At 39.2% G+C, this 24,733-nt stretch overlaps 1 protein-coding gene across 1 annotated transcript in view; it reads left to right on the top strand.

The window, feature by feature from the left end:
- Positions 1-24,733, top strand: part of LOC103087859 (uncharacterized) — a 207,545-nt gene that overhangs the window by 6,574 nt on the left and 176,238 nt on the right. The window contains 1 exon segment of the mRNA XM_082931383.1: positions 24,281-24,544. Within this exon segment, the coding sequence (XP_082787509.1) occupies positions 24,281-24,544 (264 nt within the window).

Below are 24,733 nucleotides of genomic sequence, written 5' to 3'. Positions count from 1 at the left end.
GTAGGGAAACATTAAATTAGGAAAATATTATTATAAGAACATTGGATAGATACTTTGGAAATTTGGTGATTTTGCTCTTTCTTTAGTTATACTTGGTTTCAAATACATTCATGTGAATAAATAAATATGGAATTTTTAGAGCTGCATAGATGATTGAAAGAGACGACGTATTACAGTACTTTTTGAAAATGTGAAGTCACACGTTAAGAATTGCAGTGATTGTTATAATTGTCTTGTCACCCAAAAGGGTGACATTTTAAAATATCATTCTTGAACTTTGGTAATGGTATCTGCGCCAAAAGACCATTTTGTTAATTATTAGATAGAACTGTTATGCTTGCAAATTCTCATTTTCACTGGCACAGGGATCGGCCAACTTAAAAAAGGATATAAATAGTAGGTTAAAGAAGAAAACCCAGCAAAATTCAGGCAAAGTACATTGATTAATGAATTAAAAAAATGATTTGAAAGGTCATGTGCTCATGTTGGGCTAAGCCTCAGGCAGATCCATGGCAAACATGACCAGGTCCTCTGTGTGGAGCAGGTAACCCACGCTGACTCTGAATTTGCTGATATTACAGGGTTATTTTTTCTGGAAGGATGTAGCATTCTGGAACAATTTCTCTCATGATTCCATTAAGACCATGGTTTCCTTCAATTTAGGCCTGCATATTTCTCTTTTCACATTACCCTGCACCACACAGAAAATAAAACCGTGTCTTGGACTGAGGGTTTGTGTCACCAAAGGGAAAAAAAAAATCACTTGATGGTACTTAACCCCATTTTATTCAGTAAGTACATCTGTTTTGTTTGGTTTTGGGGGGATCACCGGTCAGTGTGAATAATAAAACTTTATGAATACTAGTTTAAAGTCAAAAGTGATTTGTCTTACACTAAAGTGTGACAACCTCGAGGATTCCTTAAGGAAGAAGTCAAACATGTGACATAATTTCCTTGGACAATATTTAAAAGCACATTCTATAGCAAAGAAGCTACAGCAACAGGGATGTCGAAAAACAGAACGTGATGACACAGACTTCCAGGTGACAGAATCACAGTGAGCAGGCTGTCTCTTACGTGTCTCTGTCTCTTACGTTCAAGAGGATCTGCTCTTTCTTATTTATGCTGAGGCTTTTTCTCTGGATAATGGAAGTAAAATGCATTTTAATTACATATAAAATCTTTTGAAAATGCTGTCATAGAAAGTTTTCTTATATGTTGAAATATGAAGAATGAATACAGGAGGCCAAGACTTGGTGGGATAATGGTTAAGTGTGTGCTCTTCACCTTGATTTGAATTCTGGTTCCAAAACCTACTTAGCAAAATGACTTAGAACTTTCGCTCTATCTCAACCATAAAATAAATGGTCATCACAAGAAGCCTTATCTCATTGATCTTTTTTTTTTTTTTTTTTTTTTTTGTGCGGTACGCGGGCCTCTCACTGCTGTGGCCTCTCCCGTTGCAGAGCACAGGCTCCGGACGTGCAGGCTCAGCGGCCATGGCTCACGGGCCCAGCCACTCCACGGCATGTGGGATCTTCCCGGACTGGGTCACAAACCCATGTCCCCTGCATCGGCAGGTGGACTCTCAACTACTGCGCCACCCGGGAAGCCTTTATTGATCTTTTTATGTTACCACTAGTAGGGCGAGGACAAAATATTTTAAAATTAAGAACAAATGAGCTCTAAAAACAAGCAATGAACAAAACCCAAATGTATACCTAAAATGAAGTTTCGGTTAACTAAAGTATGCCATTATTATTTCTCTTTCTAGCATGTCCACGATTATATTGTTTGAAAGGACAAATGAGCAATTATGAACAATACTTATACCTTTATATCCTAAGTTCTTTCTAAAACCAGTATGTTTAGAACAAAGTAGAGTTTACTGCCTTCATTGGCATTATGACATTTAACCTCAAAATAAATAAATGACATAGACATTATTTCTATTTCACGGATGAGAAACTGAATTTTGGAGAAATAATGCAAGTTACCCCAAATCATATAACTTATTAGGACAATGTTGGGAATGAAACCCTTGCCTTATAACTCTGGATACTCAACTCTTGCTTCCTAAATCCATAAAGGGTTTTCCACTAACCCCAGGGGATCACCAATGTCCCCGTGATCATCATTAACTAAAACAGTCTTTCCATCACATCACTTCATCACTTCCCTTTTAAAACCATTTGTTGACAGGACTTCCCTGGAGGTCCAGTGGTTGACTTCTGCTTCCAATGCAGGGGTGCGGGTTCAGTCCCTGATCGGGGAGCTAAGATCCCACATGCCTGGCGGCCAACAAACCAAAACATAAAACAGAAGCAGTATTATAACAAATTCAATAAAAACTTTAAAATTAGTCCACATCAAAAAATAAAATCTTAAATAAAACCCTATTTGTTGACTCCCCATTGCTCTTAGGATAAATTAAACTTTTTTCCATGGATGCAAAGATGCTGGTAATGTGGCCTCAGCCTCCTTCCACAGCTTCATGCTCATCTAACAGAGCCAGCCTCCCTTCATGGACCCAGCCACCCAACCACATTTTTTAAAAAATTAATTAATTAATTAATTTTTGGCTGTGTTGCGTCTCCGTTGCTGCGGGTGGGCTTTCTCTAGTTGCAGCGAGTGGGGGCTTCTCTTGTTGTGGAGCACGTACTCTAGGCCCACGGGCTTCAGTAGTTGTGGCACGTGGGCTTCAGTAGTTGTGGCTCGTGGGCTCTAGAGCACAGACTCAGTAGTTGTGGCACATGGGCTTAGTTGCTCCACAGCATGTGGGATCTTTCCCGACCAGGGCTCGAACCCGTGTCCCATGCATTGGCAGGCAGACTCCTAACCACTGTGCCACCAGGGAAGTCCCCCAACCACCCTTTTATCTTGAGCTGTACCCAAGTTCCAAATATCCCCCAAGTTCTGGTGTGCCATTGGACATTTGTCCCCAGTGTTAACTCCTACTTATCCTTTGGCTTCCAAACTCAGTCATTTTTGCTATTGTCTATGCACATTAATTACCTCCAACAAGATTTCACGTGTTTGAGAGCAGAGGCCATACTGTATTTATTGGTGTGTCTTCCGGAGCATACAGTACTTGTACATAGTAGGTATTCAATAACTACTTCTAAAAGAGAAAAGAAAATGAAATGTGAAACTCTAGTTATAGAGGTGCAACAGTTTAATGTAAGTTCAGTTTACCAACAATAAGTACTGTGAGGAAGTGTGAGGATAATCTTTTTTTTTTTTTTTTTTTTTTTTTTTTTGCGGTACGCGGGCCTCTCACTGTTGTGGCCTCTCCTGCTGCGGAGCTCAGGCTCCGGACGTGCAGGCTCAGCGGCCATGACTCACGGGCCCAGCCGCTCTGCGGCATGTGGGATCTTCCCGGACTGGGGCACGAACCCGTGTCCCCTGCAATGGCAGGTGGATTCTCAACCACTGCGCCACCAGGGAAGCCCGAAGATAATCTTAAGAGCCAAATCGTGGTACCAGTAGTTTCTAAAATAGAAATAGATCTGGTTGAGAAGAAACACATCAATTCAGATAAGATGATATTATTTTAACATTAATTATATATGGGGAGCCTGTCACTGGTAATGAATGAGGAAAATTATTATCATTATTTTATTGTTTTACAACTTCATGTTTATTTAGTCTTATCTCCCCTCTTTAACCTATAAAAATAATACTTTAGGTAAAATATTCAAAAGAGAGAAGTGGGCCCATAAACTCACTTCCATGAGGCATGAGCAAACTCGACTAAGCTCACTGTCTAGTGAAAAGGTAGACGACAGCCCTCTGGTGTGCCTTCTAGAAATTTCCAGAGTACTTAGGCATGTATGGGGACCTCCCCAAATGCATCGGTTGATGTTATGTTAACTGCCAACTTGATTATTTTAAACATCAAGAAGAAATTTCTCCAGATGATTTTTGGTATTTTCAAGTGAAAAATAGCTGTATTGGCCTTTCTGATTACAGAAGACAACTTAAGCTCTTTGTTAAGAAAATCAGAGAATTAAAAAAACTACATGTAAAAGTATAGTTCTCAACAAGCATGTGCTCCTATTCTGGAACCACATTAACTGAGTTCACACTTACCTTCATTTGATTAGTCATAGCTGTCTAACAATGCAGAGGAGAAGTGGAGTTGATAAATAAATATGTAATCACTTCAAACTTAGGAAAAAAAATACAGGTAATAGAAGAGAGGCACCAAGTGGCCCCAGCCGATGCCCTATGGAGTAGATAAGCTACTCTGCTGAGTCATCTCTGATTTTCTGATCTACATGATGGGGAGATATAGAAAAATGTTGTTTCAAGTCCCTGAATTTTGGAGTAGTTTGTTATACAGCAGTAGATTAACTGAAGAACTTATTTAGCCCCTTCTGTGACCAAGAACTACATCGAGAGTTGGAGAAATAAAGTCAGGGCTCTCTTCTTAAATTGCTTGGGTAGCTTCTGCAAATATAACCTTGTGTGCTTAAGGAAAAAGAATCATTATGTGTCTAAATTCAGAGTTGGTTCACCCAAAAGGCATTTGAGTCCTGTGTGCAATGTCTTGTCCTTTAGTTATGCTGTGTGTATGTGAAAAAGAAGATGTGGGAGATGGAAGTGGATAAATAGGGGGGCTATTATGGACTGAACTGTGTTCCCCCCAAATTCATAGGCTGAGGCCCTAAATCCCAGTACCTCAGGATGTGACTAAGTTTGGAGACAGGGTCTTTAAAGAGGTGAGTAAGGTTAAAATGAGGACATTGGGGTGGGCCCTAATCTAATCTGACTGGTGTCCTTAAAGAAGAGGAGATTGACACAGACACACACAGAGGGAAGACCATGTGGGGACACAGGGAGACAAACCAAGGAGAGAGGCCTCAGAAGAAACTAATCCTGCCGACACCTTGATCTTGGATGTCCAGTTCCAGCACTGTGAGAAAATAAATTCTTATTGTTAAAGCCATCCAGTCAGTGGTACTTTGCTATGGTGGTCCTGAAAAAGTAATAGAGGGGCTCATGAAGAACTGGTGACAATGAATTGTCCTTTTGTTCAGTGGGAAAGAAGAAGCAACAATTTGCTTCAACCTTTTAGAATTCAATATGTAAATTTGGCATCATTGAAATAAGGTCTAGGGACTTCCCTGGCAATCCAGTGGTTAAGACTCCGTGCTTCCAATGCAGGGGACGCGGGTTCGATCCCTGGTTGGGGAACCAAGATCCCACATGCTGCACAGCACAGCCAGAAAGAAATAAGGCTCCCCTATTGTAGTGGGTTTTGGCTAATTGTATGGCACATATAGGCACCTCAGAAGCTCCAGAGAAAACCTGACTTAAACTCACTGTGTTATCAGACTCTTTTCATGGTTCTATAGAATTTTAAGAAGTATATCAGCCAGTTACTATTTATACGTCAGTGTGGCAAGGTATCATTATTATAGTAGTAGATGGGCACCATTTTTGTTTTACTGGAGGGAAATCCAATATGAATAAAATAGCGACTTTTCAAACATGACATTTAATCCATGCAGGTAAATCAAACTGAGAATCTATTATTCATTATTAAAGGGGTGGCATATTTTTATTACACTGAGAATGAAACACAAATACTGTGAAAAATTTAGTGCCTTTTCTTGCACTTTTAAGACACTTATCATGCAGTCATGTAGCTGGTACTGGCACCCATTTTAAAATGTAGCCATGAAATTAATAAGTTTGAAGTTTTATGCCTGAAAAAAGGATGCTCAATTTCAGTGAAATAGGCAAATTTATTTTTTATTTAAAGCTTCCTAAATACTTAAGATGGTAAAGTACTTTAGTAATGTTCTGATTCCAATATGTATATGAAGAATATAGTTCATATTCTTGTCATTATTAGTCACGGCCCCAGTGTTCTTCCCTGAAGTGCTTTCTGAAAACTGCATATATCAGAAACTGATTAAAATGACCTAAAGTATTAATTATTAAAATATGGTGAACCCAACATTTTGCAAGAGGTTATTTTCTGTGTGACATTTAATATCAAAGAATTGAAATGATTTTGATAACTCCTTGGAAGGAGTGGTCTTAGGAAAACTAGAGCTTCAGCATGATTGCTTTTATTGATTATTGATTATTACCATTCATAATGAATAGCCCTGGAGTATATTATATCATGTGGCTTTAAAAAGTTTGCCATTATATCAGTGGAGGAAGCCCTTTTGGTCAGTTCTTGAAATGGTCACTTCCGCTGGTCAAGGATTCCCCCAGACTTGTGAGAGTCTTGATTGTAAATGGCTTCTCCTGAGTGGTGTGAGTGGTCACTGGGCATGCTGTTTTTAACAGTGGTCTGGTTCTGCTACTTACTTAGCAGTCATCACTTTAGGAAAATTACCTACTCTCTCTCGCCTCAGTCCCTTCATTTGTAAAATGGGAATCTGTTACCTTATTCATAGAGACTTTGTGAGCGTTAAATAATGTGATGTATAGATTGCTTAGCATAGTGGGTTGCATCTGGGAAATAACTGGTGGCTATAATTAGTTTTTCATTATAATAATAATTCTCCATGTAGCATGTTGTCTTCTTTTCCCTCTCTGTTAGATTTCTCCAGCCCTCCAAAACATGCCTTCAAGAAGTATCAGTTAATCCATTCTTGATTTCTCCCTCTAAGAAAACTCAGTTTCCATTAAATTTATTGGATGCTCTTTTGCCTCCACTTCTTGTTACTGAGTGATGTGAGGGGTTTCAGGGCCATCAGTGCAAAAAGTCATGCTATCATTGTCTTATAGTCTCTGGCAGAGAGGAAGAATAATGTGTATTGAGTGCCTGAACTGTGCCAGTTTCATCACTGTGTGTTTAATACACACGATCAGTGCAAATTTCACACAAAGCAATCTATTGTTAATCCCATTTTGCAGATTAGAGAAACTGAGGTTTTAGAGATGAGAACTTGACCAGAAGTTTGAAGCTGAGATTGGAGCCCACAGTCCAAACACCGAGGTTCACAAACTACCCTACAGAAAATGGCAAGAACTGATATGTTGGTTTTTCAAACCTGTAAACTACTCATCGATCTGTAATTTTTCTTTGTATTTTTACCAGGTTTATTTCCATTTCTAAAGCCAAATCCCTCGCTCTTTCTGGCTCTTTTTCTGTCCCTTGTGTCGGTTTTCTACATCTGTTCACATCTGATTTACTCAGAGTTGAGCGCCCTAGTTACAAATTAGTAGCTGTCGTTCACTCTGCATTCAATTCAATAATCAAATCATTTTTACCAGTCTCATTTGGGAATGAGGCTGCTGTATTACATAATATTGACAGGTGGCCACTCAAACATATTTGCCAGCACTAAAATGTAAGCTTCTTGAGTGCAAGAACTGGGGTCTATTTTGTTCACTGCTGAATCTCTGGCACCTAGAACTGTGGCTGTCTTAATAAATATTTTTAAATGAATGAATACATCTAAAACTTCAAAAGACTCACATTGCAGACTTCAAATAGACAACTGCTTTCTACTTTATAGTTGAAAAATGTTTTAACTTTTTAAAACTTTTGGTGTTTTATGCAGATTAACATTCTTTATTTTATGGGAACTGCTTTCAGAATGCAATAAATCCAACTTTGTCCTTTGTGTCTGTTCTCTACATCTGTTCACATCTGATTTATTCAGGGTTAAGAATGCCCTAGTTACAAAATAGTCATTCTTGTTCACTTTGCATGCAATTCAACAATCAAATCATTTTGAATTCTCTAAAGAGGAGGAACTTGCTTCTATATTTGAACTCACTCACATTCAGAGGGAATAGGTTTTAATATTTCAACATCTATACAAAATGCTTTACAATGACTTTTAAGGCACTAATTCTCCCATGAACGTCGAGTGAAGTCGCAAAGGGCTGACTAGGGTAAAGAATTTCTCCAAGGTCACATGGCCTGGTAATTGCAAAGAACAGGGCTGGCTATCTTTTCCTATCCATCTGCCTCATAGGTGTACCAAGCAGTACTCAATGACTTTGAACTGATGGGGCTCTCAAAGCTTTTAGTGGTGGCAGGAAAAGAATTAGGGTTCAAACAAACAAGAAATCACTAAACTCAAGGACCAATAAAGGTCAATCTAGTAAACTGCCAATCAGAGCATGTCAAGCCTCTGCTTAAGCTTTCCTAGTAACTCTCCATTACATTTAGAATAAAATCCAAATTCCTTACCTGGGCCTCCAAGCCTTACGTGATCGGGCCTCTATCCCCCTTTCTAATTTATTTCATGTGACTTTTCTGCTTGTGTATTTCATTTGAGACTCACTTTCTGTTCTTTGAACAGACCAAGCTCATTCTTATTACAAGGCTGCGTTAGTTGTGGCTTCCTGCCTAGTGGGGTTCCTCATCAAACCTTGACACTGCTGGTCCCAGGTTAAGTGTCCCTTCCGAGACATTTTCTTAACAGAATAGCTCCTCCTCTGGTCATTTTCTAGTACATCTCTAATTTATTTTTATTATTTCGATATCACTAGTGATAAATTAGAGCATTTATCGCTATTGATATTGTCTTATTTGTTTATTGCTTATCCCTTCCACTACCAGATTGTAGCTCAAGAAGAAGAGCTTATTTAATTTTTTTTTATCCTCAGTGCCAAAAATGGTGCTTAAGTACAAATGGGCATTTAATAAAGGTGTGTGAATGAATGATTGATTGAATGAATGAATGAACAGAGGAAAGTCCTGAAGTTGGATATGGCTTTTGACATAGTCAAATCAATAATTTAGTAGCTGGAAAAACATGAACAAATCATTACTTTTTAAAAGATTTTTTCAATCACCTGTAAAATGGGCTAATATTAACTACATTGACACACAGATCAAATGTTATTGTGCATGTAAGAGCTTCGTAAAATGTAAAACGCTGCACAGGCGATTAGCAATTATTGCCAAAAGTTTTATCCTTTCCAAATGATGTATTTGCCTGTTCCTTGTAAAACCATTTGTGGTTAATTTGTTGGTCTTTGATCTAATCATGCTGCAGATGTTCAGAAATGCCATCTTTTTGTGCATTGAGGCTCAGTCACTGGGGTTTGTAAAAGTAATGGGCTGTGCCCAATTTTTCCCCAGTGTCTTCAACTCTCAGGGACAAAGAAGGGAAAAATCTATCTTTTGCCTAACAAGGAAAAACTGAAAATTCAACTTTTGTTTTCACTTCAAAAAAAGAAAAAAAAGGGGGGGGGTGTAGGGGGAGAAATCCCAGAACTGAATTTTCTAAATTAAAATATTCAATTAGATTTTGCCATCTCCCTAGAGTGAAATATTCTTAGTTGAACATTTGAGTAGCATGTGAAGAGATGAGTTATGACACATTGAGGTTGAGGTCAGGTAATGGAATTGCGATGTAATGAGATGACATGCCATATATTTCCTCTTGATTTCAGTCATATATGATGGAAAATGGTGGAAAGGCCATATTTTTTAGCCAGTAATTATTCAGGTATGAATCAGTTTGATTTTAGACAGAAATGTGGCTGCCCTAAGCTATGAAGTCAATTAGACATATCATCAAGGACACACAAACCTGTCTTGTCTTGGCATCCATATTGGACGATGATTCTCAAAGTGTGGTCTGAAGGACCACGTGAATCACCATTACCTTGACATGCCTGTAGAAATTCAAATTCCTGAGCTTCACCCCAGACTTACTGACTAAGGATGAGAATGGGCCTAGAAATCTGAATTCTTAATAAACTCCTTTGGGTAAAATTCTTACACGAATCAAATTTGGGTGACTGCTAGATGATGTACTTGAGGACATCATCATATGATTGTAGAGGTTTCTTAAATACTTTGTTGAGAAATCACAAAATTCAATTCAGGGTCTGTAAGTTTGAGAGATCATAGACTTGCGCCCTCATTTTAGGAAGATTTGTATTCAGATTTACTAATTTGTAAGCTATCTGATGAATCTAGCCCTCAGAAAGACTCATTTTTTAAGAATTTGTTTTATTTTTTATTAAAGTATAGTTGATTTACAATGTTGTGTTAGTTTAGGTGTACAGCAATGTGATTCGGTTTTATACATATATATGTATATATAGTCAGAGAGATTCATTCTTTAAGGATGCTGGATGATGAGGGTTTTAAGGATGCTGGATGATGGAGTTTTTCGGGATGCTGATGATGGAGTTTTGTTGGAGACGTTTTCTCTTGGTAAATTCTGTGTCTACTTTTGATGCCTGAACTCAGTGGGAGCAATTAAGGAGAGAACAGGCTGAATATAGAGAAACGTGGGAAAGAGCCCAGCTCCTCAGCCTGTATAAGGAGGAGCAGGAAATAGGGTGAGGAGTGATGGTCTTGAGCTTCATCATCAGGAATCCAAGGTAGGCTGTCTGATGTTCACCTCCAACATTTCGGAAGCATGGCACGAATGGCTCTGGAGCCTGGCCAGGGATCAAATCCCAGCTCTACCCTCTACACCTATTTTCTGTGTGACCTTGGGCCAGCTCTCTTTGCCTCAGTTGTGTCATTGGTCAAATGGAGCTATAATAGAATCAACTTCATAGGATTACTGTGGTGATTGTGTTCATAAGGATAAAGTGATTAAAAAAGTACCTTGCATTTAGTAAGCTTTTGATACATGTTAATGGTTGATGCTCTACTGTTAGGTTTAAGGAACTCAAAAAATTAATTTCTAAAACAGGGAACTGGAACTGTTACATTTGCACATGAGAACACTGGTTTTCCAATGGTGTAGGTGTAAGATTTTCTCTCTTCTTCTATTCAGAAGCTATGATAGTTATAGCTGTTACCACCCTCTGTCCTTGATCCCTAGACCAAGATAAGTTTCCAAGAATAATTACTTTCTTTCATCCCGCAGCAGAAAGACTGGGGATTAGAGCTAATATGTCTGTTTATTTATCTTGGCTAAGGGAATGGAAAGGAAAATAATGGTATTATTAAACTCTCACTGGATATAACCTAGATTACCCTGTGCTGTGGCATCAATTCCCAGTCATCTGTCCAGAGTTGTTTGCCTCAGAAAGAACACTTCGCTATTTTCTAATGCAAATTAAGTATATTTATTTACTTCCTTAACTATGCTTATTCCCTACAGAATATTAGTCCCAGAAGACACCATTTTGTTCGTTTCCCATTCTCCCAAATTGCCACCTTCCCTTCATCACCACTGTCCTTCCTTTCCCACCTCTTCCACCTCCACCACCAGCACTTTATAAATGGTGAAACAAAGATCCATCCCAAAATGATAGGTTACTATCATGTAACCTATCATGTAAGATTTGATCTTACATTTGTCTGATGCCAAAGCCCATGCTTTTAACCCATGAGGACATACAGCTTCCCTTTTAAATCAGAGAAGCAATTAAACAGGGCAGGATTGAACAATTAGGACTGAGGTAAACTGTATATAAAGTCAAAAGCATTTAAGATGCATTTATAGGTATTCCAACCAAAGAAATATCCAAGCAGCATCACTGTAGTCTTACCACAAACAACTGAAGCATTGTTGGGTATTCTGTTTATCCACTGTAGTGCAGATTACGTGAGTATTTGCGTTTTCCTCTACAGTTGGTTTCATCATGACACTGGCAAACAACCACTAGGTTTTCGACTTTATATCCAATGACTTAGAATATGGCTCTGAAGCTATTGTGGTATAATAATTATGTTTATAGAACAGTTAAGACTGGATGTGAGTCAATACAAAGCAGGAGCAGTCAGTCAATATTATCTTGGTTATTTTATGGCAACAAAAACCCCCAGTATTTCAGTGGCTTAATACAACAGAAGCTTATTTCTCACCCAAGCTATGTGTCTACTTCAGGACAGCTAGGGGCTCTGCTTTACCCATTCTCATTCTAAGTCAAAGACTGGTCACTGGTCAGTGTAGCAAAGGAGAAAAATGAAAGAAAACTCTGGAGAATCTAGAACCAATAATAAGTGCCCTGGCCTAGGAGTGACACATATTCTGTCCACTCAGAGGTCCTTGTCCAGAGCTAGTCAAATGGCCCACCCAACCACAACGGGGCTTGGACATGCAATCCTACTGTACGCTTAGAAGGTGAAGAGCTGGAAATATTTGATGAATAGCACTTATGACACCATAACTGCTGAGGAGGGAGTGAAGCTTTCTAATAAAAAGCTGTTCACAAGGAATTGATTTACCTTATGAATTGGCAAACATTCCTATCAGTGTAGGGTTCAGATAGAGACTGAACTATCCCTGTAGTACAGAAAAGATTTCTAACTGAGCAAGGGACTGAATATAACAGTGCTTCTTAAATTATGTGGCCTATGTATAATCAGTACTTTAATTAGATAGTCTGTACTCCTCAACAAAATTTTTAAAATGCCCTTTTCTGAGGTCACTGAGGTCTTTTGTTAATACTGTTATTATTTTAGGTTTTAAGAACTTCAGAAAGCTTAGAATATCTTAGTAATTGTTATGAAAACATTTAAGTCTCCAAGTTCATGTCTGGGCCTCACCAGTATCTCTGCCTGTACTTCTGTTTGAAAGCCTGGAGATTAGAAATTATGCCCTAAAAGATATTGTCCAGACTGAAGACACGAGATTCTTTGGTTATAATGAGCAAAACTTGGGGGAGGAAGAGGTATGTCCTAATGAAGAGGCTGTCATGAGAAAATAGTAGACTCTGTGTGTGTGTGTGTGTGTGTGTGTGTGTGTGTGAGAGAGAGAGAGAGAGAGAGAGAGAGAGGCAGACAGATATATTGTCAATAAATTTGACCATATTTAATTTGCATGTTTATGTATTACATATTTTAACATATATTTAACTATATGTTTAACAGAAAATAAAACTAGAAAGTTAGATTGTGGTGAGGTAGCATTAGGGTCTTTAATGCAATGCTGAAGAATTATAAGTTTTATGATAAATATAAAGTGACGATATGATGTCAGGCAAGAAACAGCCTACCAAGGAGCAAAAAGTAGAGCTTATACTGAATCAAAGTTTCTGGTAACATTTTGTTCACTGCCAGAGATAAAAGTAACTTTTTATGATCAGAGTGCAGGGCAAAAAAGCTGGACAAAAAAACGAAAGTAGAATTTTCCATATGATAGATAATATTTTTATATTAATTCTGGATTTCATGATAAGGAAAGTATGACCCCTTGACATTCAATAATGAACTTTTCTGTTAAATATCATAGGTAGCCCTTTATTTTTAAGGTTTTATCTTTGATTTTATTGGTTTGACTATGATATGCCCAGGTTTCCTTCTTCCTTTTTCTTTTTGGGATTTTCTGAATTCCTTGGTTTCGTGGGTTGATGTCTTTCATCAGTTTTGGAAAATTCTCAGCCGCTACCTCTTCACATGTTTTTCTGCACCATTGTCTTTCTCTTTTCCTTTTAGGACTCCAATTACATGTGTTTAGATTGTTTATTACTGTCCCACACATCTTACATGCTCTGATCAGTTGGGGTTCCCCCCCCCCCTTTTTTCATTATTTTTGCCTTTAGTGCTCCAGTTGGGACTTTCCTACTGGCCTCTGCTAGAGGTCATCTATCCTTTTTCTGCCATGTCCATTTCTACTGTTAAGCCTATTCAATGAATTTTTCATTTCAAGTACGCTAAACATTTTTTTTTCCTTGCGTTATGCGGGCCTCTCACTGTTGTGGCCTCTCCCATTTGCGGAGCACAGGCTCCGGACGCGCAGGCTCAGCGGCCATGGCTCACGGGCCCAGCCGCTCCGCGGCATGTGGGATCCTCCCGAAACGGGGCACGAACCCGCGTCTCCCGCATCGGCAGGCGGACTCTCAAGCACTGCGCCACCAGGGAAGCCCACGCTAAACATTTTTAAAGTTCACTCTTGAAATTTTCCTCCCTCCCCTGGTTATTTCCATCTTTCTCCCTATTTCTTTATCCTAATTATAATGACTGTTTAAAGTATTTGTTTGTTAAGTCTAACATCTGAGTCATCCATGGGTCAGTTTCCATTGACTGTTCTCTTTTATCTGTGCATCACATTTCCCTGCTTCTATGGATGTCTCATAGTTGTGTATTGTATGCCAGATATTGTGTATAAATGAATTGTAAAGACTAAAGTAGAAAATATTTACCCCACACAAAAAAAGCAGCCTCTGTCAGGCAGCTAAAGTGATCTTTCTGATGAGAGTTAAGCTAAGGTGGGGTTAGGTTGTGGCTTTGATTAGTTTTAATTCACCATTGGTTTTAAAAGTTTTCAAGTGTGAAAGATCCCTCCTTCCAGCTGGGCTTGGTATCCAAGCACCACATAACCACTCTGCTCCCTAGCCCTGCCTTGAGATTTCTGTGCCATGGAAGGTCTCTTTTTCACTTTCAGACTGAACGCAATTGCTCACATGCTGCTGAATAAGAGTCCTAAAATCGAGAATTTGTAAATAGTAGGGACTCATTCTGTGTCTGGGGCTCATGTGTATTCAACATTCCACATTAGTCCAAGACTTAAAATTTTAGCCAGTTTCTCCTTTTACCTACGAAGTCTCTCACCCAATGACAGATTTACTCCTTCACCCGTTCTCTGAGATTAAAGCTACCTCTAGAGGCTTCCGGGAAGATGGCGGAAGAGTAAGACGCGGAGATCACCTTCCTCCCCACAGATACACCAGAAATACATCTACACGTGGAACAATTCCTACAGAATACCTACTGAACGCTGGCAGAAGACCTCAGAGCTCCCAAAAGGCAAGAAACCCCCCATGTACCTGGGTAGGGCAAAAGAAAAAAGAATAAACAGAGACAAAAGGCTAGGGACGGGACCTACACCAGTGGGAGGGAGCCGTGAAGGAGGAAAGGTTTCCACACACTAGGAGCCCCTCCGCGGCTGGAGACTGTGGGTGGCGGAGGGGGGAGCTTCGGAGCCGCGGGGGAGAGCGCAGCAATGGGGGTGCGGAGGGCAAAGCGGAGAGATTCCCGCACAGAGGATCAGGGCCGACCGGCACTCACCAGCCCGAGAGGCTTGTCTGCTCACCCGCCGGGGCGGGCGGGGCTGGAGGCAGGGAGAGGGCTGGGGTTGGCGGCGTGAACGCAGCCTGCAGGGGGTTAGTGCGCCACGGCTAGCCGGGAGGGAGTCCGGGAAAAGTCTGGAGCTGCCGAAGAGGCAAGAGACTTTTTCTTCCCTCTTTGTTTCCTGGTGCACGAGGAGAGGGGATTCAGAGCTTTGCTTAAAGGAGCTCCAGAGACGGGCGTGAGCCGCGGCTAACAGCGCGGACCCCAGAGACAGTAATGAGACGCTAAGCCTGCTGCTGCCACCACCAAGAGGCCTGTGTGCGAGCACAGGTCACTATCCACACCCCGTTCCGGGAAGCCTGTGCAGCCCGCCACTGCCAGGGTCCCGGGATCCAGAGACAGCTTCCCCGGGAGAACGCACGGAGTGCCTCAGGCTGGTGCAACGTCCCGCCGGCCTCTGCCGCCGCAGGCCCGTCCGCCACTCCGAGCTCCTCCCTGTTCCCCGCCGGAGTGAGCCAGAGCCCTCGAATCACCGGCTCCTTTAACCCCGTCCTGTCTGAGCGAAGAACAGACGCCCTCCAGCGACCTACACGCACAGGCGGGGCCAAATCCAAAGCCGAGCCCCTGCGAGCTGTGAGAACAAAGAAGAGAAAAGGAAATCTCTCCCAGCAGCCTCAGAAGCAGTGGATTAAAGCTCCACAATCAACTTGATGTACCCTGCATCTGTGGAATACATGAATAGACAACGAATCATCCCAAATTAAGGAGGTGGACTTTAAGAACAAGGTTTATGATTTTTTCCCCTTTTCCTCTTTTTAGCCGTGTGGACAAAAGACTCTTGGGGCTGCAGCCAGGAGTCAGTGCTGTGCCTCTGAGGTGGGAGAGCCAACTTCAGGACAGTGGTCCATAAGAGACCTCCCAGCTCCACATAACATCAAACGGTGAAAATATCCCAGAGATCTCCATTTCAACACCAGCACCCAGCTTCACTCAACGACCAGCAAGCTACAGTGCTGGACATCCTCTGCCAAACAACTAGCAAGACAGGAACACAACCCCACCCATTAGCAGAGAGGCTGCCTAAAATCATAATAAGTCCACAGACACCCCAAAACACACCACCAGACGTGGACCTGCCCACCAGAAAGACAAGATCCAGCCTCATCCACCAAAACACAGGCACTAGTCCCCTCCACCAGGAAGCCTACACAACCCACTGAACCAACCTTAGCCACTGGGGACAGGTACCAAAAACAACGGGAACTACAAACCTGCAGCCTGCAAAAAGGAGACCCCAAACACAGTAAGATAATCAAAATGAGAAAACAGAAAAACACAGCAGATGAAGGAGCAAGATAAAAACCCACCAGATCTAACAAATGAGGAAATCGGAAGTCTACCCGAAAAAGAATTCAGAATAATGATAGTAAAGATGATCCAAAATCTTGGAAATAGAATAGAGAAAATGCAAGAAACATTTAACAGGGACCTAGAAGAACTAAAGATGAAACAAACAACGATGAACAACACAGTAAATGAAATTAAAAATACTCTCGATGGAATCAATAGTAGAATAACTGAGGCAGAAGAACGGATAAGTGACCTGGAAGATAAAATAGTGGAAATAACTACTGCAGAGCAGAATAAAGAAGAGAGAATGAAAAGAGCTGAGGACAGTCTCAGAGACCTCTGGGACAACATTAAACACACCAAGATTCGAATTATAGGGGTTCCAGAAGAAGAAGAGAAAAAGAAAGGGACTGAGAAAATATTTGAAGAGATTATAGTTGAAAACTTCCCTAATACTGGAAAGGAAGTAGTTAATCAAGTCCAGGAAGCAGAGAGAGTCCCATACAGGATAAATCCAAGGAGAAGTACGCCAAGACACATATTAATCAAACTGTCAAAAATGAAATACAAAGAAAACATATTAAAAGCAGCAAGGGAAAAACAACAAGGAACACACAAGGGAATCCCCATAAGGTTAACAGCTGATCTTTCAGCAGAAACTCTGCAAGCCAGAAGTGACTGGCAAGACCTATTTAAAGTGATGAAGGAGAAAAACCTGCAACCAAGATTACTCTACCCAGCAAGGATCACATTCAGATTTGATGGAGAAATTAAAACCTTTACAGACAAGCAAAAGCTGAGAGAGTGCGGCACCACCAAACCAGCTTTACAACAACTGCTAAAGGAACTTCTCTAGGCAAGAAACACAAGAGAAGGAAAAGACCTACAATAACGAACCCAAAACAATTAAGAAAATGGGAATAGGAACATACATATCGATAACTACCTTAAATGTAAATGGACTAAATACTCCCACCAAAAGACACAGATTGGCTGAATGGATACAAAAACAAGACCCATATATTTGCTGTCTACAAGAGACCCACTTCAGACCTAGAGACACATACAGACTGAAAGTTAGGGGATGGAAAAAGATATTCCATGCAAATGGCAACCAAAAGAAAGCTGGAGTAGCAATTCTCATATCAGACAAAATAGACATTAAAATAAAGACTATTAGAAGAGACAAAGAAGGACACTACATAATGATCAAGGGATTGATCCAAGAAGAAGATATAACAATTGTAAATATTTATTCACCCAACATAGGAGCACCTCAATACATAGGGCATATACTAACAGCCATAAAAGGGGAAATTGACAGTAACACATTCATAGTAGGGGACTTTAACACCCCACTTTCACCAATGGACAGATCATCCAAAATGAAAATAAATAAGGAATCACAAGCTTTAAATGATGCATTAAACAAGATGGACTTAATTGATATTTATAGGACATTCCATCCAAAAACAACAGAATACACATTTTTCTCAAGTGCTCATGGAACATTCTCCAGGATAGATCATATCTTGGGTCACAAATCAAGCCTTGGTAAATTTAAGAAACTTGAAATTGTATCAAGTATCTTTTCCGACCACAATGCTATGAGACTAGATATCAATTACAGGAAAAGATCTGTAAAAAAATACAAACACATGGAGGCTAAACAATACACTACTTAATAACGAAGTGATCACTGAAGAAATCGAAGAGGAAATAAAAAAATACCTAGAAACAAATGACCATGGAGACATGACGACCCCAGATCTTTGAGATGCAGCAAAAGCAGTTCTAAGAATTTTATAGCAGTACAATCCTACCTTAAGAAACAGGAAACATCTCGAATAAACAACCTAACCTTGCACCTCAAGCAATTAGAGAAAGAAGAACAAAAAAACCCCAGAGTTAGCAGAAGGAAAGAAATCATAAAAATCAGATCAGAAATAAATGAAAAAGAAATGAAGGAAACAATAGCAAAGATCAATAAAACTAAAAGCTGGTTCTTTGAGAAGATAAACAAAATTGATAAACCATTAGCCAGACTCATCAAGAAAAAAAGGGAGAAGACTCAAATCAATAGAATCAGAAATGAAAAAGGAGAAGTAACAACTGACACTGCAGAAATAAAAAAAATCATGAGAGATTACTACAAGCAACACTATGCCAATAAAATGGACAACCTGGAAGAAATGGACAAATTCTTAGAAATGCACAGCCTGCCAAGACTGAATCAGGAAGAAATAGAAAATATGAACAGACCAATCACAAGCACTGAAACTGAAACACTGATTAAAATTCTTCCAACAAACAAAAGCCCAGGACCAGATGGCTTCACAGGAGAATTCTATCAAACATTTAGAGAAGAGCTAACACCTGTCCTTTTCAAACTCTTCCAAAATATAGCAGAGGGAGGAACACTCCCAAACTCATCCTACGAGGCCACCATCACCCTGATACCAAAACCAGACAAGGATGTCACAAAGAAAGAAAACTACAGGCCAATATCACTGATGAACATAGAAGCAAAAATCCTCAACAAAATACTAGCAAACAGAACCCAAAAGCACATTAAACGGATCATACACCATGATCAAATGGGGTTTATTCCAGGAATGCAAGGATATATGCAAATCAGTATATGCAAATCAATCAACGTGATACACCATATTAACAAATTGAAGGAGAAAAACCATATGATCATCTCAATAGATGCAGTGAAAGCTTTCGACAAAATTCAACACCCATTTATGATAAAAACCCTGCAGAAAGTAGGTGTAGAGGGAACTTTCCTCAATATAATAAAGGCCGTATATGACAAGCCCACAGCCAACATCATCCTCAATGGCGAAAAACTGAAAGCATTTCCACTAAGGTCAGGAACAAGACAAGGTTGCCCACTCTCACCACTCTTATTCAACATAGTTTTGGAAGTTTTAGCCACAGCAATCAGAGAAGAAAAGGAAATAAAAGGAATCCAAATCGGAAAAGAAGAAGTAAAGCTGTCACTGTTTGCAGATGACATGATACTATACATAGAGAATCCTAAAGATGCTACCAGAAAACTACTAGAGCTAATCAATGAATTTGGTAAAGTAGCAGGATACAAAATTAATGCACAGCAATCTCTGGCATTCCTATACACTAATGATGAAAAATTTGAAAATGAAATCAAGAAAACACTCCCATTTACCATTGCAACAAAAAGGATAAAATATCTAGGAATAAACCTACCTAAGGAGACAAAAGACCTGTATGCAGAAAATTATAAGACACTGATGAAAGAAATTAAAGATGATACAAATAGATGGAGAGATATACCATGTTTTTGGATTGGAAGAATCAACATTGTGAAAATGACTCTACTACCCAAAGCAATCTACAGATTCAATGCAATCCCTATCAAACTACCACTGGCATTTTTCACAGAACTAGAACAAAACTTTTTACAATCTTTATGGGAACAGAAAAGACCCTGAATAGCCAAAGCAATCTTGAGAACGAAAAACGGAGCTGGAGGAATCAGGCTCCCTGACTTCAGACTATACTACAAAGCTACAGTAATCAAGACAGTATTGTATTGGCACAAAAACAGAAAGATAGATCAATGGAACAGGATAGAAAGCCCAGAGATAAACCCATGCACATATGGTCACCTTATCTTTGATAAAGGTGGCAGGAATGTACAGTGGAGAAAGGACAGCCTCTTCAATAAGTGGTGCTGGGAAAACTGGACAGGTACATGTAAAAGTATGAGATTAGATCACTCCCTAACACCATACACAAAAATAAGCTCAAAATGGATTAAAGACCTAAATGTAAGGCCAGAAACTATCAAACTCTTAGAGGAAAACATAGGCAGAACACTCTATGACATAAATCACAGCAAGATCCTTCTTGACCCATCTCCTAGAGTAATGGAGATAAAAACAAAAATAAACAAATGGGACCTAATGAAACTTCAAAGCTTTTGCACAGCAAAGGAAACCATAAACAAGACCAAAAGACAGCCCTCAGAATGGGAGAAAATATTTGCAAATGAATCAACTGACAAAGGATTAATCTCTAAAATTTACAGGCAGCTCATGCAGCTCAATAACAAAAAAATAAACAACCCAATCCAAAAATGGGCAGAAGACCTAAATAGACATTTCTCCAAAGAAGATATACAGATTGCCAACAAACACACGAAAGAATGCTCAACATCATTAATCATTAGAGAAATGCAAATCAAAACTACAGTGAGATATCACCTCACACCAGTCAGAATGGCCATCATCAAAAAATCTAGAAAAATAAATGCTGGAGAGGGTGTGGAGAAAAGAGAACCCTCTTGTACTGTTGTTGGGAATGTAAATTGATACAGCCACTGTGGAGAACAGTATGGAGGTTCCTTAAAAAACTACATATAGAACTACCATATGACCCAGCAATCCCACTACTGGGCGTATACCCTGAGAAAACCGTAATTCAAAAAGAGTCATGTACCAAAATGTTCATTGCAGCTCTATTTACAATAGCCCAGAGATGGAAACAACCTCAGTGTCCATCGTCGGATGAATGGATAAAGAAGATGTGGCACATATATACAATGGAATATTACTGAGCCGTAAAAAGAAACGAAATTGAGCTATTTGTAATGAGGTGGATAGACCTAGAGTCTGTCATACAGAGTGAAGTAAGTCAGAAAGAGAAAGACAAATACTGTATGCTAACTCATATATATGGAATTTAAGAAAAAAAAAATGTCATGAAGAACCTAGGGGTAGGATAGGAATAAAGACACAGACCTACTAGAGAATGGACTTGAGGATATGGGGAGGGGGAAGGGTAAGCTGTGAGAAAGCGAGAGAGAGGCATGGACATACATATATGCTACCAAACGTAAGGTAGATAGCTAGTGGGAAGCAGCCACATAGCACAGGGAGATCAGCTCGGTGCTTTGTGACCACCTAGAGGGGTGGGATAGGGAGGGTGGGCGGGAGGGAGACACAAGAGGGAAGAGATATGGGAACATATGTGTATGTATAACTGATTCACTTTGTTATAAAGCAGAAACTAACACAACATTGTAAAGCAATTATACTCCAATAAGGATAAAAAAAAAAAAAGCTACCTCTAGTCTTAACTCATATGTGAAGGGGTTATGCTCTCTGAGATTTAGTTTCCCCTAAGCTTCATGTCCTCAGCTTTCCAAGGTGTTTAAAATATGCATAATTTTATAATTTACCTGGAGTTTTTTCCTTGTTATAGTAAGAATTATGGTCATTTATGTCCATCTCCATCTTAAGGAGAAGCAGAACTTTGAAAACCTTCTGTTTTTGAAATTACTTTGTCAACTTCTTTTCTGAGTATGAAAACAATAATCTTTCCAAATATTTCAGAAAATCCAGACAATTGAAAAATACTTCGTCAATACGCATTTTCATCATTTTGTAAGACTTCCTTAATCCTTTCTGAGTTGCTTCAATTTAAAAGTATTTGGTGTCCAAGTGGAAGGAATTCTGCTTTCTCTTCCAATCCTCTGTACAGACTTCACCTTTCAAAATTCTTGTTTGTTTCTTTTCTGCTTGTTCTCCACTCTCCTTTCACATGCACCTTCTTTGATATGGAAGATCAAACGCATCACCCTTATGTTATGCAATGAAATTCAGCTCTCTAATGTCTCTTCCTTCAGAAAAGAATGCCCTTCATGGCACTCAGAAAATAAAGCTACTCTGAAGAAATTATGACCTCCAGTTACCAGGACTTTGATGATGAGATAGCATTGGTAGTTGGGAGGTGACTGATCCATTTATTTCCTTTATTATATAGCATTCAATTACGAAGCTACAGAAAACTATGGAAACATCACATCATAGGACAGCTATGGAAATACTCAGGTTTGCAGAAAGCTTCCTCTGGGAGGTACAATGAAACTTAGTGATTATTTCTTGCCAGAGAGGAAAAAAATGAGTCCCAACCTACACATTACAGGGCAAAAGATCTCTCCTACAACATACAGCAAGGGAAAGGCACTAAAAGAATAAATAAGACAACTGTTGTCAGATATATTCCTCTGTTTGATAACATATGGCTCTTACCCTCCTTTTCAGTCAATATCAGTGACTAGGTTTTGTCTTGTTCAAATACTTATTTTTTGGGGGGGCTGTCAGGGTAATTGCATGTGACACCTCTATCTTGTGAAATAGGCTGAAGTGAAGATCCTTTTGTGCCTAAAGACTGGCTTCTAATTTACATTGTTACAGGTGACACAATGCTGCTTGGTGTTACTGGGTTATGCTTGGTAGCCTTGAACTGTTTCTCATGCACAAAATGGTACTAGTGTTTTACATATTTACAGATGATCTTCAACCTTAAAATGTTCTTTTCTTCTTTATTAAAATAAACTATAATCTAAGTCATAGAAATAGTTGGTATAAAGTCATAAGATTAATAATAATAGTATTTACGTGCATTTTACATTTTTTTGAACATTTTAATATGTGTTATCCAAATTGATAATTGCATCAACTCTGTGAGGAAGGTGATTTATTCTTTTTTTTATGGATGAGGAAATTTGAATGCATGGAAACTTAGATACAAAAAGAGAAGTGACTTGCCTAAGATCACAGGAAACTTAATGATAGAATTGGGTCAGTACTGGTCAACTTCTATTAATATTTTGAACATATCACTGAGTAAGATAAGGTTAGTATAAGAGGGACATTAGTTTTCACTTCTAAATGCAGAGATAAAAATTGATGAAATGACTGTAATAGCAGCAGTTCAGCTTTATTTTTAAACGATGGTCAGAAACAGGTTTCTGACCCCATTTTTCCTCCTCCTTCTCATTTAGCTTTTATTCTCTTATCACGAGGGTTACTCACAGCCATCTAACCAAATGAAAAGTATGGCTTGATTAAGAATCTCTTTTGTCTGTAATTTGTGCATAATGTTTTTAGCTCTCCCATGGGCTGTTGTAGAAAATGGTAAATCTGGTTTAAATGAAACCTGATCCTGTTAATGGTTTAATAGCAGCTGCCACAGGGTTATGGCATTTTTCAACAGATGCTTCTGCTTCATTTTAAACATAAACTAAGTCTTGGAATATTTATATAAATCATATAAAATATGCCTACATAATTTTGGTTAAATGTATTGTTATAAAATAGTCTTAGGCAGGTCCCTATCTTTGTCCATTTATAATTATTCACACAGAATTTAAAAAAAAATGAAGGCTATACTCTATTTTTAAAAAAAGATTATTCATGTCTTGCACTTTCCTAAAATTTTTTTTAAAGGCTGGAGAATAGCCTCCAACTCTAGTCTGGGGATGTGAACAATGGCTTGGTCAATCTGATCATTCTATCCATCTTTATGCCTAACACTATTTACTTAGCACTGACAAATTGCTTATACAGTGATGTGCATTATAGTGTCAACTGAAATATACAGAGTAGTCACAAAATTAAATGTGACACTATATTTCTTTGAAGAGGTAGACCTTGCAATAGTTAATTCAGACTATCGTTATGCCCAGGATTTGTTTCTCTGGAGTGTGATAGTTTGTTCAACCTTTTTTTTTTTTTTTTTAAAGAAAAGCATTTCTTCTGTTCAAAGCACTTGTGCTGGTTACCTGAATGATACAAAGATGAATGACAGGCAAGTAAAGCAATAAGACAAAAGATAGAAATAGTTATACAAAGAGGTACCAGCTCAAGCAACAATACAGTGTACCACTTTAGTTAACATATTACAAGTTTAAGTCCTAAAGCTCATGAAGGGCAGAATCTTGAACTGGCAGGGTCAAATTTGTCTTGTTTTTTGGTGTCATATTTTCATGGTGGTATGTTTGCTCAATTACCTTGGGCTGGAACATTTATTTATGTGAGTGCACCCAAATGGTGAGTTTTTAAGAGCAAACAGTAAAGGTACAAACCAACTCTTAAACTCTAAATTATCTGTGGGCATCACTGACCGTGATGTGTTTCTAAGTACAAGCACCCTGATCTTCCCCTGTCCTAATGTCTGTCCTAGGTACTCCCGTCTAAGAAGGATGTGAAACCTGGTGCCGCTTTCTTGTTTGAACTCATTCTCCTTCGTGGGAAATATGCTTGTCTCCACCAAGTTGTGGGCTGGACAACTTTCCCTTTGTATGATAGCAATTTGGATGTAGTGGAGGGAAAATTCAAGTGTCCACTTCTCCAAGGACATTATGACCAGAAACTCAACAACTTCAGGAAAATTGAAGATTTGATTTGCTTGGACCTGGACCACTGACTGTGCAATCTCTACTTTCAGGTTTGCAATATGATCTTGTGAATGGGAAAAAGAATTAAAAATTTTTCCAAAGCTGCTTCTTTCTAGCCTTTAGCTTCCTTTCATGATACTGAAAATTCCAGTGTCAAAACCTATAAAAGAGGCTTCCCTGGTGCGCAGTGGTTTGAGAGTCCGCCTGCCGATGCAGGGGACACCGGGTCGGGCCCCGGG

This window comes from Lipotes vexillifer, unplaced genomic scaffold (assembly GCF_000442215.2).
Source record: "Lipotes vexillifer unplaced genomic scaffold, Lipotes_vexillifer_v1.1 scaffold444, whole genome shotgun sequence".
Classification (NCBI taxonomy): domain Eukaryota; kingdom Metazoa; phylum Chordata; class Mammalia; order Artiodactyla; family Lipotidae; genus Lipotes; species Lipotes vexillifer.
The sequence above is the reverse complement of the archived record's forward strand: the minus strand, read 5'-3'. Positions and strand labels throughout refer to the sequence as shown.